General features: G+C 63.3%; 1 protein-coding gene across 3 annotated transcripts in view; it reads left to right on the forward strand.

Annotated features, from left to right (window-relative positions):
• Window positions 1-320: 320 nt before the first annotated feature.
• The window catches only part of PLXND1 (plexin D1), a 49,164-nt gene continuing 36,653 nt past the window's right edge, over window positions 321-12,831 (forward strand). Inside the window, exon 1 of one of the 3 annotated variants that reach the window (XM_025272986.3) lies at window positions 321-1,723. In XM_025272986.3, coding sequence (XP_025128771.2) covers window positions 395-1,723 — 1,329 coding nt within the window. In that variant the 5' untranslated portion in view covers window positions 321-394. Of the gene's footprint in view, window positions 1,724-5,526; window positions 5,713-12,831 lie in introns of those variants that run through there. The other 2 variants (XM_025272985.3, XM_044934334.2) reach the window with 2 other exon arrangements.

Consider the following 12,831-nt stretch of genomic DNA (forward strand, 5'->3'; position numbering starts at 1 on the left):
GGCCGCCGGGCAGCCGACCCACCGACAGCCGAGCGGGGCCCGGTGGGGCGAGGCCCGGGCCGCCAGGGGCGGGGGGACCCGGGGTGCGTGCGGGAGCTGGGCCTGGGGCCGGGAGGGGGCCCGGGAGGCGGGGCGCGGCCGGGCGGGGCGCGGCGGGGGCGGGGCCCGAGGGCGTGTCCGCGGCGGAGCCGCCCCCGCCCCGCCCCCGAGTTGCGCGGAGCGACGGAGCCGGGCCGGGGCGCCGGGGCCGGGGGCGGCTGGCTGGCTGGCGCGGGCAGGAAGCGCGCCTCGCGGCCCGGGCCCGCCCCCCGCCTCCTGCCGCCTCCGGGCTCCCGGCTCCCGGCCGCGCCGCGCCCCATGCACTCGCCGTGCCGCGTAGCCCGCGCACGCCCGGATGGCTCGTCGCGCCGCGGGCGGCGCACCCCTTAGCGCCCGGGCCGCCGCGGCCAGCCCCCTGCCGCCGCGCCCGCCATTCCGGGCCCCGCAGTGCCCGCCGCCGCCGCTGCTGCTTTGGCTGCTGCTGCTCCTGGGGGCGGCGCGGATCGGCGCCCTGGAGATCCAGCGCCGGTTCCCCTCGCCCACGCCCACCAACAACTTCGCCCTGGACGGCGCGGCGGGGACCGTGTACTTGGCGGCCGTCAACCGCCTCTACCAGCTGTCGGGCGCCAACCTGAGCCTGGAAGCCGAAGCGGCCGTGGGCCCGGTGGCCGACAGCCCGCTGTGTCACGCCCCGCAGCTCCCTCAGGCCTCGTGCGAGCACCCACGGCGCCTCACCGACAACTACAACAAGATCCTGCAGCTGGACCCGGGCCAGGGCCTGGTGGTCGTGTGTGGCTCCATCTACCAGGGCTTCTGCCAGCTGCGGCGGCGGGGCAACATCTCGGCGGTGGCCGTGCCCTTCCCGCCCGCCGCGCCGCCCGCCGCGCCCGTCACGGTGTTCCCCAGCATGCTGAACGTGGCGGCCAACCACCCCAACGCGTCCACCGTGGGGCTGCTCCTGCCGCCGGCGGCCGGCGCCGGGGGCAGCCGTCTGCTCGTGGGCGCCACGTACACGGGCTACGGCAGCGCCTTCTTCCCGCGCAACCGCAGCCTGGAGGACCACCGCTTCGAGAACACGCCCGAGATCGCCATCCGCTCCCTGGACGCGCGCGGCGACCTGGCCAAGCTCTTCACCTTCGACCTCAACCCCTCCGACGACAACATTCTCAAGATCAAGCAGGGCGCCAAGGAGCAGCACAAGCTGGGCTTCGTCCGCGCCTTCCTGCACCCTCCCGACCCGCGACCCGGCGCGCAGACCTACGCGTACCTGGCGCTCAACAGCGAGGCGCGCGCAGGCGACAAGGAGAGCCAGGCGCGGAGCCTGCTGGCGCGCATCTGCCTGCCCCGCGGCGCCGGCGGCGACGCCAAGAAGCTCACGGAGTCCTACATCCAGCTGGGCTTGCAGTGCGCGGGCGGCGCGGGCCGCGGCGACCTCTACAGCCGCCTGGTGTCCGTCTTCCCCACGCGCGAGCTGCTCTTCGCGGTCTTCGAGCGGCCGCAGGGGACCCCAGCGGCCCGCGCGGCTCCCGCCGCGCTCTGCGCCTTCCGCTTCGCCGACGTGCAAGCCGCAATCCGCGCCGCGCGCACCGCCTGCTTCGTAGATCCTGCCCCCGACGTGGTGGCCGTGCTCGACAGCGTGGTGCAGGGCACCGGGCCGGCCTGCGAGCGCAAGCGCAACATCCAGGTAGGACGCCCAGGCCGCCGGGGCTCGGGGACCGTCCCAGGGCGCCGGCGGGAGGGCGGGCGGGCAAGCCGGCAGGTTGTGCAGCTGGGCGGGTCCCACGTGTGAGCGTACCTCGACCCAGATGTGCGTGTATGGGGACCCAAGTGTGAACTCTGCGCCCCAGGTGCTTTTGTGGAAACCCCGGTGGTGACCCGAGGATACAGGTGTCAGCCGAGGTGGGGGGCACTGACCTGAATATGGTGTGAGCCCGTTGGGCAGTCCATAGGAGTGCTCCCTTACAGGTGCACGTGTCTAGGTGTGCAGGGCCGATACTGATACCGTTGTGGGTGAGTGCCCAGGTGTGCGCTGATGAGAGCCAGAGGGGCATATCTTCTAAAAGAGGTGTCTGAAAGACATGTTCTGAAGAGAGTTGGGTGTGCAAGTGAGGGTCGTAGCAGTGGGCTGAGGGCACAGCGTGTGAGTGCCGTGTCTGCCCAAGGTGTGTTCAGGGCCGGCCATGTGGGCCCCTCAGAGCCGCCTTTGCGAGCTGGCAGATGTGTGCATGGGTGTGGCAGGTGTGTGCCAGGGCCCTGCTGGCGGGGGGGTCGGGGAGAGGAATGAGTACGTGTGCACCAGACCCGTGTGTCACTGAGCTGGATGACGCGGGAGTGGAGGCAGTCAGTTGTGGGCGGCACAGGGACCCTGGCATTTGGGAACCCATCAGTGCTCCAGGGAGGCTGCCGGTTGGCAACAACATGTCTTTACTGAGCGTTTAGTGTGCACCAGGCGTGGGGTTTCGCCTACTAAGCACATCACAAGAGCGTGACTCTGTGTTCAAACAGCAGTCCTCTCAAGTAGGCTCTGTTCCCATCCCTGTTTTACGGATGAAGCAACTGAGGCCCAGAGAGGTTAAGTAATTTGCTGCAGATCACACAGCTTAGGAGGAGCAGAGGCAGGATCTGGGTCCAGGCTGTGTGGCCTGGAGCTCAGAGTGTGTGTGTGTGTGTGTGTGTGTGTGTGTGTGTCCAAGGAGGAGTCAGGATGGCTGGGGTGGGGAGCTCCCGCTTCAGGAGGGGAGGGAGGCGAGCAAGACTGTGTGTAGCGCCTGAGTGGGGAGCTGGAGGGAAGGGGCAGGGTCAGGTACCCCAGCAGTGGGGAGGCGGCCCAGGCACCTGGGGGCAGGCTTGGCAGGGGCGAGGGGGTGTCCAGGCTGGGGGTTCGATGTCTGTGTTGATCTGGGGTGAACGCGACACAAGGGCCCTGGAGGAAATTGTGTGGTCCTCAAGGGAGCCAGCCAGCAAGGGGTCCCTTCAGGGGGCCCTGGAGGTGGACCCCCGTGCCTTTTCCGCATTCTCCATCCCCAGCTGAGTCAGGGGACCCCTGGCCGCTCCCCTCCAAGCCTCAACTTCTCCTCAGCTTTCCCTGGAGAGGACGGGAAGGAGCCCTCCCTGGGGCTGGTCAGCAAGCTGGTCACGAGATGAATTATTCCCTCCGTGGGTGTGCCCAGCACTGGAGCTTTGAGAAAACACAGATTCCTTCGCTGCAGCTGGGCCAGCCCCCGCCCTGGCCCCCACCAGTGCCCACCACCCGGCTGGCCGGCTGCCCTGAAAGTGAAGGTCATGGTGGGTGAGCGGGACGGGCGGATCGGGAGCCGGCAGCCGCCCATCACCGTGCTCAGGACATCCACTCTTCCCCTTCCCGAAATCCTCGAGCTCTGCTGGGCTATGGGACACAAGCTTTGTGTCAGGGGTGGGTCTCAGAGCTGCAGGAGGGGAATGGGGAGTCTCCCTGATTCCTGGAGGGGAGACCCCGTTGGAAGGTCCTTTCCAGGCCTGCGCGGCCGTCCGGGCCCACGGTGTGAGCCATCTGTGGGATTCCTCAGGCCGCAGCCTCCCTTCCCCCTACAGCAGGAGCCGCCCTGGTTCCCACGGCCCCTCGTCCCCAGCCTGGCCTGGCCTGCCGTGAGTCACTCTGCTGAAGAAGGCTGGGGCTTCCCTTTCCTGGGGGGCAGGGCCTCTGCAGGGACACCGCCCCAGGGACAGAGTGGCCCAGGGCCTCCTTGCCATCCCAGAGTGGGGCTGATTCCTGGCCCTGCCTGGCACTCTCCCTGCGTCCTCCACACCCCTCTCCCTTCCCCGTGCCCAGCTGTGGGCACAGGCCAGGGCAGCTCCCAGATGTGTGCAGGGTCCCCGGTCCAGACCTCTAGCACCGGGGGGGCGGGGGGCAGTGGTTATTCTTGCCTGCTCCCCCCTTACAAGCTAAGGATGTGGACTTTGCATGCTGGGTTAAATCCTGCTCTTGCTGCTTCCCAGCTGTGTGACCTCGATAAGTGGCTTCATCTCTCTGAGGCTTAGTTGCTTCATCTGTAAAGTGGGGACCTTAGATCGCTAAGGATTCAGTTCAGTTCAGTTGCTCAGTCATGTCTGACTCTTTGTGACCCCATGGACTGCAGCACGCCAGGCCTCCCTGTCCATCACCAACTCCCGGAGCTTGCTTAAACTCATGTCGATTGAGTCGGTTATGCCTTCCAACAGTCAACCCTCATCTCTAAGGATTGATAAAGACCAAATGAGTTAGTTTTCAGTACGCAGCACACAGCGGGCGCCTGGCAGATATGTGCTGTTCCGGTTATTACTACCCCCGGGGTGTTAGAAGCACGTCTGAGCTTAGTCCTGGACCTCTCCTGGCTTATTCTGCAACCTTGAAGACCCAGTAAACATTGCCTAAGTCCCTGCAGTGTCGCTGTGCGCTGGGGCCCAGTGGAGGCTCCCTCACCATCTGCTCTCGTGGACCGAGCTAGGCGAGCGGAGGGCCAGACACATGGCCGGGGCATAGGCGCTGTGATGGGGGAGCACAGAGGGGCCTCTGGGGAGGGTGGTGTCAAAGTGCAGGAGGGTGGGCGAACAGGAGTTGGGCTCGTGAAGAGGGCAGGAGAAGAAGGAACGGGTCCAGGTCAAGGGTCACAGGTCCAGGGGCCTGGAGCGGCAAGGCGGGCTGGGGCTGTGCAGGGTGAGCAGTGTGCCGGAGCGGGGATCGGGAAGTGTGAGCTGGGTTGGGGGGTAGGCTGGCCTGCCCTAGGCACGGCTGTGTCCTGGGGACACGAGGTGGGGGAGTGGGGGACTCTGAGGGCTTCAGCCAGAGCATCCGATCTGAAGGAGCATCTCAGTTTCCCTGTCTGTAGAATGGGAGCAATAACAAAAGTACCGCCCTTCTAGTACTGTGGCGGGATTAAATAAGATGCCACAGGTGAGGCCCCTAGCAGCGTGCTGGGTGCAGGTGCTTGCAGTTACTAGGGTTATATTTAATAATTAGGGGCTACTTTAGAAAGTTGCTAGTTGAGAAGGACAGAGAAGAAGCAGGGTGAGAAGGAAGGAGGCTGGTGCCATCTTGCAGACAAGTGGGTCCCTCCTGTATGTGCACGTATTTCTTAAGCACCTACTGCGTGCTGGGCCCTGTGGCGGACGCTGGGGCAGCCGTGGGGGCAGCCAGCCGGGCCTTGTTCCTGGGGGACAGGTGTGAGCGGCCTGGAGGGCCTGGTCTGAGTGCATGGAGGGAAGCAGGGAGCTCTGGACAGGTTCGCATGTCCCAGAGGTGGGGACAGACAGGATGGAGGAGGGAGCGGCCCTGTCCAGCCAGGCGCTGGTGTGGAAAGCGGGGTAGGGGCTGAGACGGGTGCCTCTGGGGGAGAGAGTGAGTTTGGTCGGGGCGGGGGTGAGTACCAGGGGCCTGGAGTCCATCTCCCTCCCAACCCCCTCGGGCCTGACTGCCGCGGCAGAAGGGGGCCTCAGTGGGGCTGACCACGGAGGCCAGGACCCTGGTCTCCCATCTCCTCTCTGGGGATGTCTGACCCCCAAGCCGGGTGGCTCCTCCAGGCCTCTGGATACCTGACCCTCGTGCTCTTTCCTTCAGGGCCTGGAACCCCAGAGCCCCGGCTGGAGTGGCCTCGGACATTCCAGCTTCTCTCCTGGCAGGCTCTGCCCCTTGCCCACCACCTTGAAGATGATGAAGAGGTGGGGAAACTTGGCCCCCAGGCTTCAGAGGCCCTCAGCTTTGTCACTGATTGCTTTGGGCGTATTTAGGTCTTTGGACTATTTTGAGGAAGTGAGGGAGGTAATGAGGCTCCATCGCGTGTAGATCGGATCCCTTCCCTCACTTCGTGAATGCGGTTTGAAAGTGGGACGGGAGGTCGCCTCGTGCTGTCGGTGGGGAAACTGAGGCACAGAGCCGCCCAGCACGGCAAGGATGTGTCCAGCTCCCTTCCCTGGGTCTTTCCCTTCAACCTTTGAATGACTGAAAGGTTCGGTGTTTTAAAATCAAAAAGAAAACCAACAGGGAAATGTCAATGTTGCATTTTCAAGGTGTCTTTTTATAGTAAAGGTGGAAAAAAAACGCTCAGGCGGTTTTAAACTGGCATGCAGTGGGTGGGTGCCCGTTGTCAAGAAGGCGTTTTCTGAACCGATTTAGGGGCCGAAATAGAGGGTGGAGGTGGAGGAGGATAAGCTTGCAAGATGGCTTTCCATTTGGAGTTGGGCTGGAGGCTGGGAGTGAGCTCCCCATGGTCAAGGGTATGAGCAGAGACACCGGGTGGGACTTAGGATGGGGGTTCCAGCAGGGTTGGCAGAATGACCTTCTAGCCTAGAGAGACAGACAGGTTCCTGGGCCAGGAGATGGTTACCATACGTCTCTGCCCAGCGCACGTCATCAGTCCTGACCACCAGGTACACTAGGGTAAAGCTGATGGTGAGGCGTCTTCCTCCTGCCTGTAAGCTGTGTGACCCAGAGTAAGTCATTTACCTTTTCTGGGCCCCACGTGTTCTCCTGGTCAAATGGAACAGTGTCTCCTCCTGAACTGAAATCTCACATGAAGCACTCAGGCCATGGCAGGCGGAGGTTCTGGTACCAGAAGAGAAGTACCTCCGGGAAAAGTGTACTCAGGGTGTGGAACAGCCACTGGGGCAGGGAGTGCTCAGGGGCGGGAGGAGATGGGCCAAAGCAGGCCCTGCAGGTGAGCGGGGTGCTGGGTGGTGGGGAGAGAGGGGAGTGTCGGGGCGCCCCAGGCCAAAATAAACCCTGGCATCACCTCTGCTATCGGTGGTGCAGGTGCTGCATGGCTGGTGGGCCTGAGGGCTGTGGACGGCTCTCTGGGGATGGATAGGAACCACGGCTGCGTTCCCGGTTCTGAGAAGAAAGGTCTGTGGGTCCTTCAGGGGCACCAGTCTGTTTGCTCTCACAGCCCCTGCCCCCAGCCTGTGAGGCAGGGAGTGCTGTTATCCCCACTTTACAGACAGGAAAACTGAGGCCCGGGGTCTCACACAGCTGGTTAACAGAGTAGGGTCTGCAGACTGGCTGGCTGGCTGGCTCTGGAGTCCGCGGTGGATGTCCTCCCGCGTTGGCTGTGGGCTCTCCGCTGGGGGTCTGCAGTTACCCCCACACCCCAGGGAAACTTGGGAGGGTCTGTATTGACGTGAAACGCCCTCTGTGACAGCACCTCCCGGCTGGCCCCAGATGGAAGCCGGGAGCCGCCGCTGCAGTGACTCAGTTCCTGAGCAGCGTGAGGCTGGCGAGGACGTCTGCAGAGGCCAGACCACAAGTTGGGGGGCTGGGGGGTGGTGATTGGGTCTCCTGGGGAAGCCAGGGTGGCAGGGAAGGCACCTGGTGACACCATCTCTGAGAAGGGGATTGTTAGCCCTCGCCCTTTGGGTGCGTGAGTGAGAGGTGTGGTCGGTTTGAGTGCCTTGACAGTTGCTTTCCGCCGCGACCGCAGCCCCGGACAGTGCCGTGTCCTGGGGCAGGGCAGCACTTCACGGTCCGGAGTTCCCTAGGAAGGTGGAGGGTATGTCACTGCCCCTGCCACGCCCAGAGCCATGGATGGATCAGTGCTGGACCCTGGTGCCGACTCCCTGGATGCAAATCCTGCCTCTGCACCTCCTCCCTGTGGCCTCCAGCTAGTCACTCCCCTCCTCCCAGCCTGTATTTCCCCATCTGTAAAGGGGGCTCGGCCGTTGACGAGAACAGGGCTGCCTGGAGTCCAGCGGAGGCCGTGCATGCGTCAGCTCGGGCCCTGCAGAATCTCCCTCTACGGGAGTCTGATTTGCCCACTGCCGCGGCTGGTGGATTCCATGGAGATGAAGGAAGCAGGCTGGGTTCCGGGTTCTGGTTGCCGAAGGGTAGAGAGCAGACACTGTGTGTACAGAACGGGAGCCTGAAGGGTCCCTTCCCCTTTTTGGGCCTCGGTTTCCCAGTCTGAACTGGGCTGCGGGGTGGCCGGAAAGCCCTCACGGCCACCAGAACCTCCGTCAGCAGCAGCATCGTTATTATTATCTTCTTGTTGTTGCTTCCTGGGAACTTATTTTCTGTTGGGCACTTTGCCAAATCGCATGTGGTGTGTATCTTTTAACCCTGCCAGAAACAGAATGCGGTTAGGATTACCCCCAGGCTACAGAAAGGGAAAACAGAGGCCCAGAGAGGGAAAGGGACTTGCCTGAGGTCACACAGCGGTGGAGCAGGTGTTGGGCTTCGGAGTCCGTGCTCATCACCTTCGCTTCTTATTTGCTCTGAAAATGCTGACCTGATGGGTGTGAGCCGCAGAGGCCCTCAAGGTCACAGTGGGAAGGGGTGGGTGGGTCCCTCTTGAAGGTGAAGGACCTGAGACCCAGGGACGTCCTTCCCCTGCTGGGGTTGTGCTGAGAACTCCCGTACCCAGCATGGTCCCAGGCTGGGACCAGGTCCCCTGGGTGCGAGGCTCCTGTCCCCATGACCACAGCCGTCTCCACCTTCGCCCACCAGACCTCCCAGGCAACCTGCCCTGCCTGTCTGTGCTCCTGGTGGAGGGTGCCCTGGAGTGTGGCAGGGAGGGGGGCTCAGCTCTGTTACCCGGCAGCCCCTCAAAAGAGATGAATCAGCCTCTTCCCCTGTCCTCCAGGAACCCCCATATGGTCTGGCAGGAGATCAAGACAGGAGGTAGAACACCCAAGCCAGAGCTGCATGCTGACCAGCCTCGTCTGAGGGAGTCAGGGAGGGCTTCCTGGAGGAGGGGGTATTGCAGCAGAGCCTTTGACGGATAGGGCTGGGGGAGGCCTTCCAGGCAGAGGGCACGGCTGGGGCAGAGGTCCAGAGATGCAGCAGAACATGGCTTGGGTGGCTGGCAGAGATGAAGCTGAGAAGTCTGTGAGGCCTGGGGTGTAGGCCAAGGGTCTGGACGCTGTCCTGTGGGCTGCGGGGAGCCAGCAAGGCCTTGGGGAAAGAGTGAGACACGGGCAGTCTGGCTCTGGAGCAGACCCAGTGCTGCCGGCCCTGCATCAGTCCTGCCTGGAGCCGGCGGGAGCCCCCACTGGGGCTGGACCAGGTGACTCCCGAGGGCCCCTCCAGCTCTGCCAGTGGCGTGGGGGTCGCCATGGAAACCATCTGGTCCCCGCGCGTGGGCACAGGCCCGGGAGGTCTCCTGGCGCCGGCCGCGTGGATGTGGATCCCGGCTGCCCCCAGAGCTCAGCTGCTTCCCTTCTCTCCAAAGCCGGTGTTGGGCCAGGGCTGAGCCCAGCAGGCCACCTGGAAGGGCCCTGGGCCGCCCACTCTCCCCGGCAGCCCTGGGTCCCCGGTGCAATGCCAGCGCCCCTGCGATCGGCTGGGCCAGCGAGGCTCGCCCTGCCCCGTCCACCATCCGTCACCCTGAAATTCAATAAATCACTCGCTGGGGGAGGGAGGAAGCGCGCAGCTCCATTATGAGGCCCCACGAGGCCCCGGTGGGGCGTTAATCATGGAGCGCTTTCTGCTCTGATCGGTAAATAATGGGGGAGCGGGCCGTGGGCAGAGGCCTTGAAGCGGAGGCCGGGCCGGGAACGGAACTCAGCCACCATCGGCGCTCGCCTCCGCCCGCGGCCCCTCTCAGAGCCCTCCACCATCTGTGATGGAGGCGGTGGAGCCTCTGGAGGTGGTCAGCTCCTTGATGGGCCCCAGTTTCCCCAGCTCACAACCCAGGGCCTTTCCAGCTCCAAGCAGCCAAATTCCCAGCAGCTGTTGGTGGTCCCCAACAGCGCAGGGGGGTGGCGGGACCGTGGAGTTCGGGAGCCAGCCTGCCTAGGTGTGAGGCTCCCGTCCGGCTGGTCTGGCTGTGTGACCCAGGGCAGGTCACTTGCCCTCTCTGTGCCTCGGCGTCCTCTGCTGTGCAGTAGCAGTAGCACGTGAGCATCTGGTGAGGGTTCCGTGAGCTTCTCCAGAGGTCTCTGCACACGGGGAACCATCGCCGCTTTTTCTTGTTGTGCTACTGACTTGCTGTAGTTGTAAAGTTGTCCCTTCCCCGTGGAGGGTCGGTCCCTGGACTGGGATGCTGGCAGCTAGAGAGAAGGGACATGTCTCCGTGTCTCCAGCACATGGGACCCGGCCCAGAGATGTTTGCTCAGGGCCCGCCCCCCACCCCCCCAGCTGCCCTGGGCTGCGGTCACAAGCCGTTGTAAGATGACTCTGGGACCCAGGCCAGCACCCCGGGGGATGGGGAGGAGGGTGTGAGTTCCAGCCTCCAGGCCCCCTCAGCCCTTGGAGGAGGAGGGCCCAGCGTCCCCAGGAGAGACAGCTGCTCCCAGCTCCTCCTGGCCCTCGTCCCTTCAGGGGAAGGAGTGGGGACCCAAACCCGTCCCCCCAGGGCGAGGAGCTGCCCTGCCCCCACTGGCGAACCATCCAACCCCGCAAGCCCCCGCCCCCGCCACCTTGGCCTGAATCCTGGCTGCCCATCCCATCCTGGGCTCCTCTGGGACCCGGGGGGGAGGGCTGGAAACACAGCCAGGCTGGGCCGGAATGAGAAACAGCTTCGAGAAGGGGGAGCTGGGTGTCCGGGGGGCCGCGTCCAGCTAACAAAACAAGGGCTGCTTGAGTCAGCGGCCGCGGCGGCAGTTCCCAGGCAGGCCCCGGGCGAGAGCAGCATGGATGGTCCAGCCTCCAATGCTCGACTTCGGGGAGAGGCTGCTCCTGGGGAGGCCCTCCTGTCCTCGGGCATCCTGGTCTCTGCCCGGTGGCCTGCAGAACTAATTGGGAACGTTGTAGCCCCCCCAGGATTGGGGGCTGCTGTGAGCTGAGCCTCTGGTGGGTGCAGGGCCTGTCCCCATTTCACAGATGAGGACTCGGAGGCTCAGTGAGGGTGGGACAGCCCACAGGGAGTTGAGAGACTTGGCACTTCAGGAGCCTCAGTTTCTCTGCCTGTTAAATGGGAACACGCCGGGAGAGTGTGTTCAGCGCCTGCACACAGCAGGTTGGCAATGTGGCCCGGCCTCTGACCCCAGCCTGGGGCCGTCCCTTCAGATTGGCAGGTCAGGGGTGCCCGTTGGGGGTGGGTGGACATGTGGTGCTCAGGGCAGCCCGGCTGGCTGATCTACACAGCCCTTGGCGCTGGGTGGCCCACCTGCTCCAGAGGTCAGGGGGTCAGGGAGACCGAGGCAGGCCTCTCGGAAGCTTGGAAGGGTGCATGCAAGCTGTTGTGCCCATTGCCATCGGTCGGTTTTTCCTGCCTGATTCAGGCCAGGTCGGGATAACTGCACCGTGTGTCCTAAGGGAGCCTCTGCCCACTCTGTGCCTCAGTTTACCCAACTTTCCCCCCAGGCTCAGAGCCAGGCCTCCTGACTGACGTGTCCTCTGGCCAGGTTGGCAGTTCTCTCCCACCCTGCCCCCCATGTCCCCCGCCCCAGGAAGTGAGCATCTTGACTCCCAACGGGGAGGTGCTGGTATTTCCTTTCTTGGTGGCAGGCAGCCTCCTCCTTGGTGTGGGGGCTGTTGCCAGAGCCCCCCACACCCCCAGCCAGCCCCCCCAGAGCTGGGTCTGTCCTGCCCCCTCCCAGGGCCTGCACACAGTAGCCCAGGTTTTCCATGCCTCAGTTTACCCTCTGTGGAGGGTCACTCAGTGGGGTCATGTCCCAGGAGGCCTCTCAGGCTGACATGGCTGGGAGGAGTTTGGGTTTGAGGGCCACAGGGGTGGCTTCAAACCTGGAGCCAACCGGCACCCTTGGAGGCCTCAGGGACACTTCCCCTTTAACCGCAGACCTTCAGAGGAAGTTTGGGGGAGAGGTTGCTCACCTGAGCTCTGCGGGAAGCAGCGTTCAGCGCGTGCCCTGTTTCTAGGCCTGCCTTTTGAGGCTGTGTGTGTGTGTGTGTTAGTCACTCACTAACTTTGCAACCCTGTGGACTGTAGCCTGCCAAGGTCCTCTGTCCATGGACTCCTCCAGGTGAGAGTACTAGACCTCCACTGCTACCCTGCTGGACCCTGCCGGCTCCTGCTTCTCCAGTCTTGTCCTCAGGGCACCCTCCCAGGCCCTCGTCTCCTGTCCACACTGAGGGAGAAGGAGCCGCCGGGGCAGGGGTTGAGGGGAGCCACAGGGGGCTGGCCAGGTGCACCAGGGCCTTGAGGGCCCGGGAGCAAAGTTTGGGTTTATGTTGAGGGCACTGGGGACCCACTGAAGGCTGTAGAGCTGTGAGAGGAGCACCACCTGCTTTGCATTTTTTCATTTGTTTTCTGATGGACACGCAGCTGGGCACATGGGATTTTAGTTCCCTGGCCAGGGATTGAACTCGTGCCGTGAGAGTGGGAGCTCGGAGTCTTAACCACTGGACCACCAGGAAGGTCCCTCCTTTTTTTTTTTTTTAAACTGATTTAGTTACACATCTGCATTGGGTGTTAGTCGCAGTACATGGGCTCTTTCTTGCTTCATGCGGGATCTTTTGTTGCGACACGCGGACTCTGTAGTTGTGGTACTTAGACTCAGTAGTAGCAGTGTGTGGGCTTAGCTGCTCTGCAGCATGTGGTATCTTACTTCCCTGACCAGGGATCGAACCTGCGTCCTCTGCATTGCAAGGTGGGTTCTGAAGGATGGACCCCCAAGGATGTCCCATCTTTTTTTTTTCCCTTAACTTTTTAGTTTGGAATAACTTTAGGTTTACAGGAAGTTATAAAGACAGCACAGATAGTTCCTGCATACCCTTCCCTTGGGTGCTAGTGGTAAAGAACCCACCTGCCAATGCAGGAGACTTAAGAGATGCAGGTTTGATCCCTGGATTGCGATGATCCCATGGAGGAGGGCACGACAACCCACTCTAGCGTTCTTGCCTGGAGAATCCCGTGGACAGAGGAGCCTGGGGGGCTACAGCCCATG

The sequence above is a fragment of the Bubalus bubalis genome, chromosome 21 (genome assembly GCF_019923935.1).
Source record: "Bubalus bubalis isolate 160015118507 breed Murrah chromosome 21, NDDB_SH_1, whole genome shotgun sequence".
Taxonomy (NCBI): domain Eukaryota; kingdom Metazoa; phylum Chordata; class Mammalia; order Artiodactyla; family Bovidae; genus Bubalus; species Bubalus bubalis.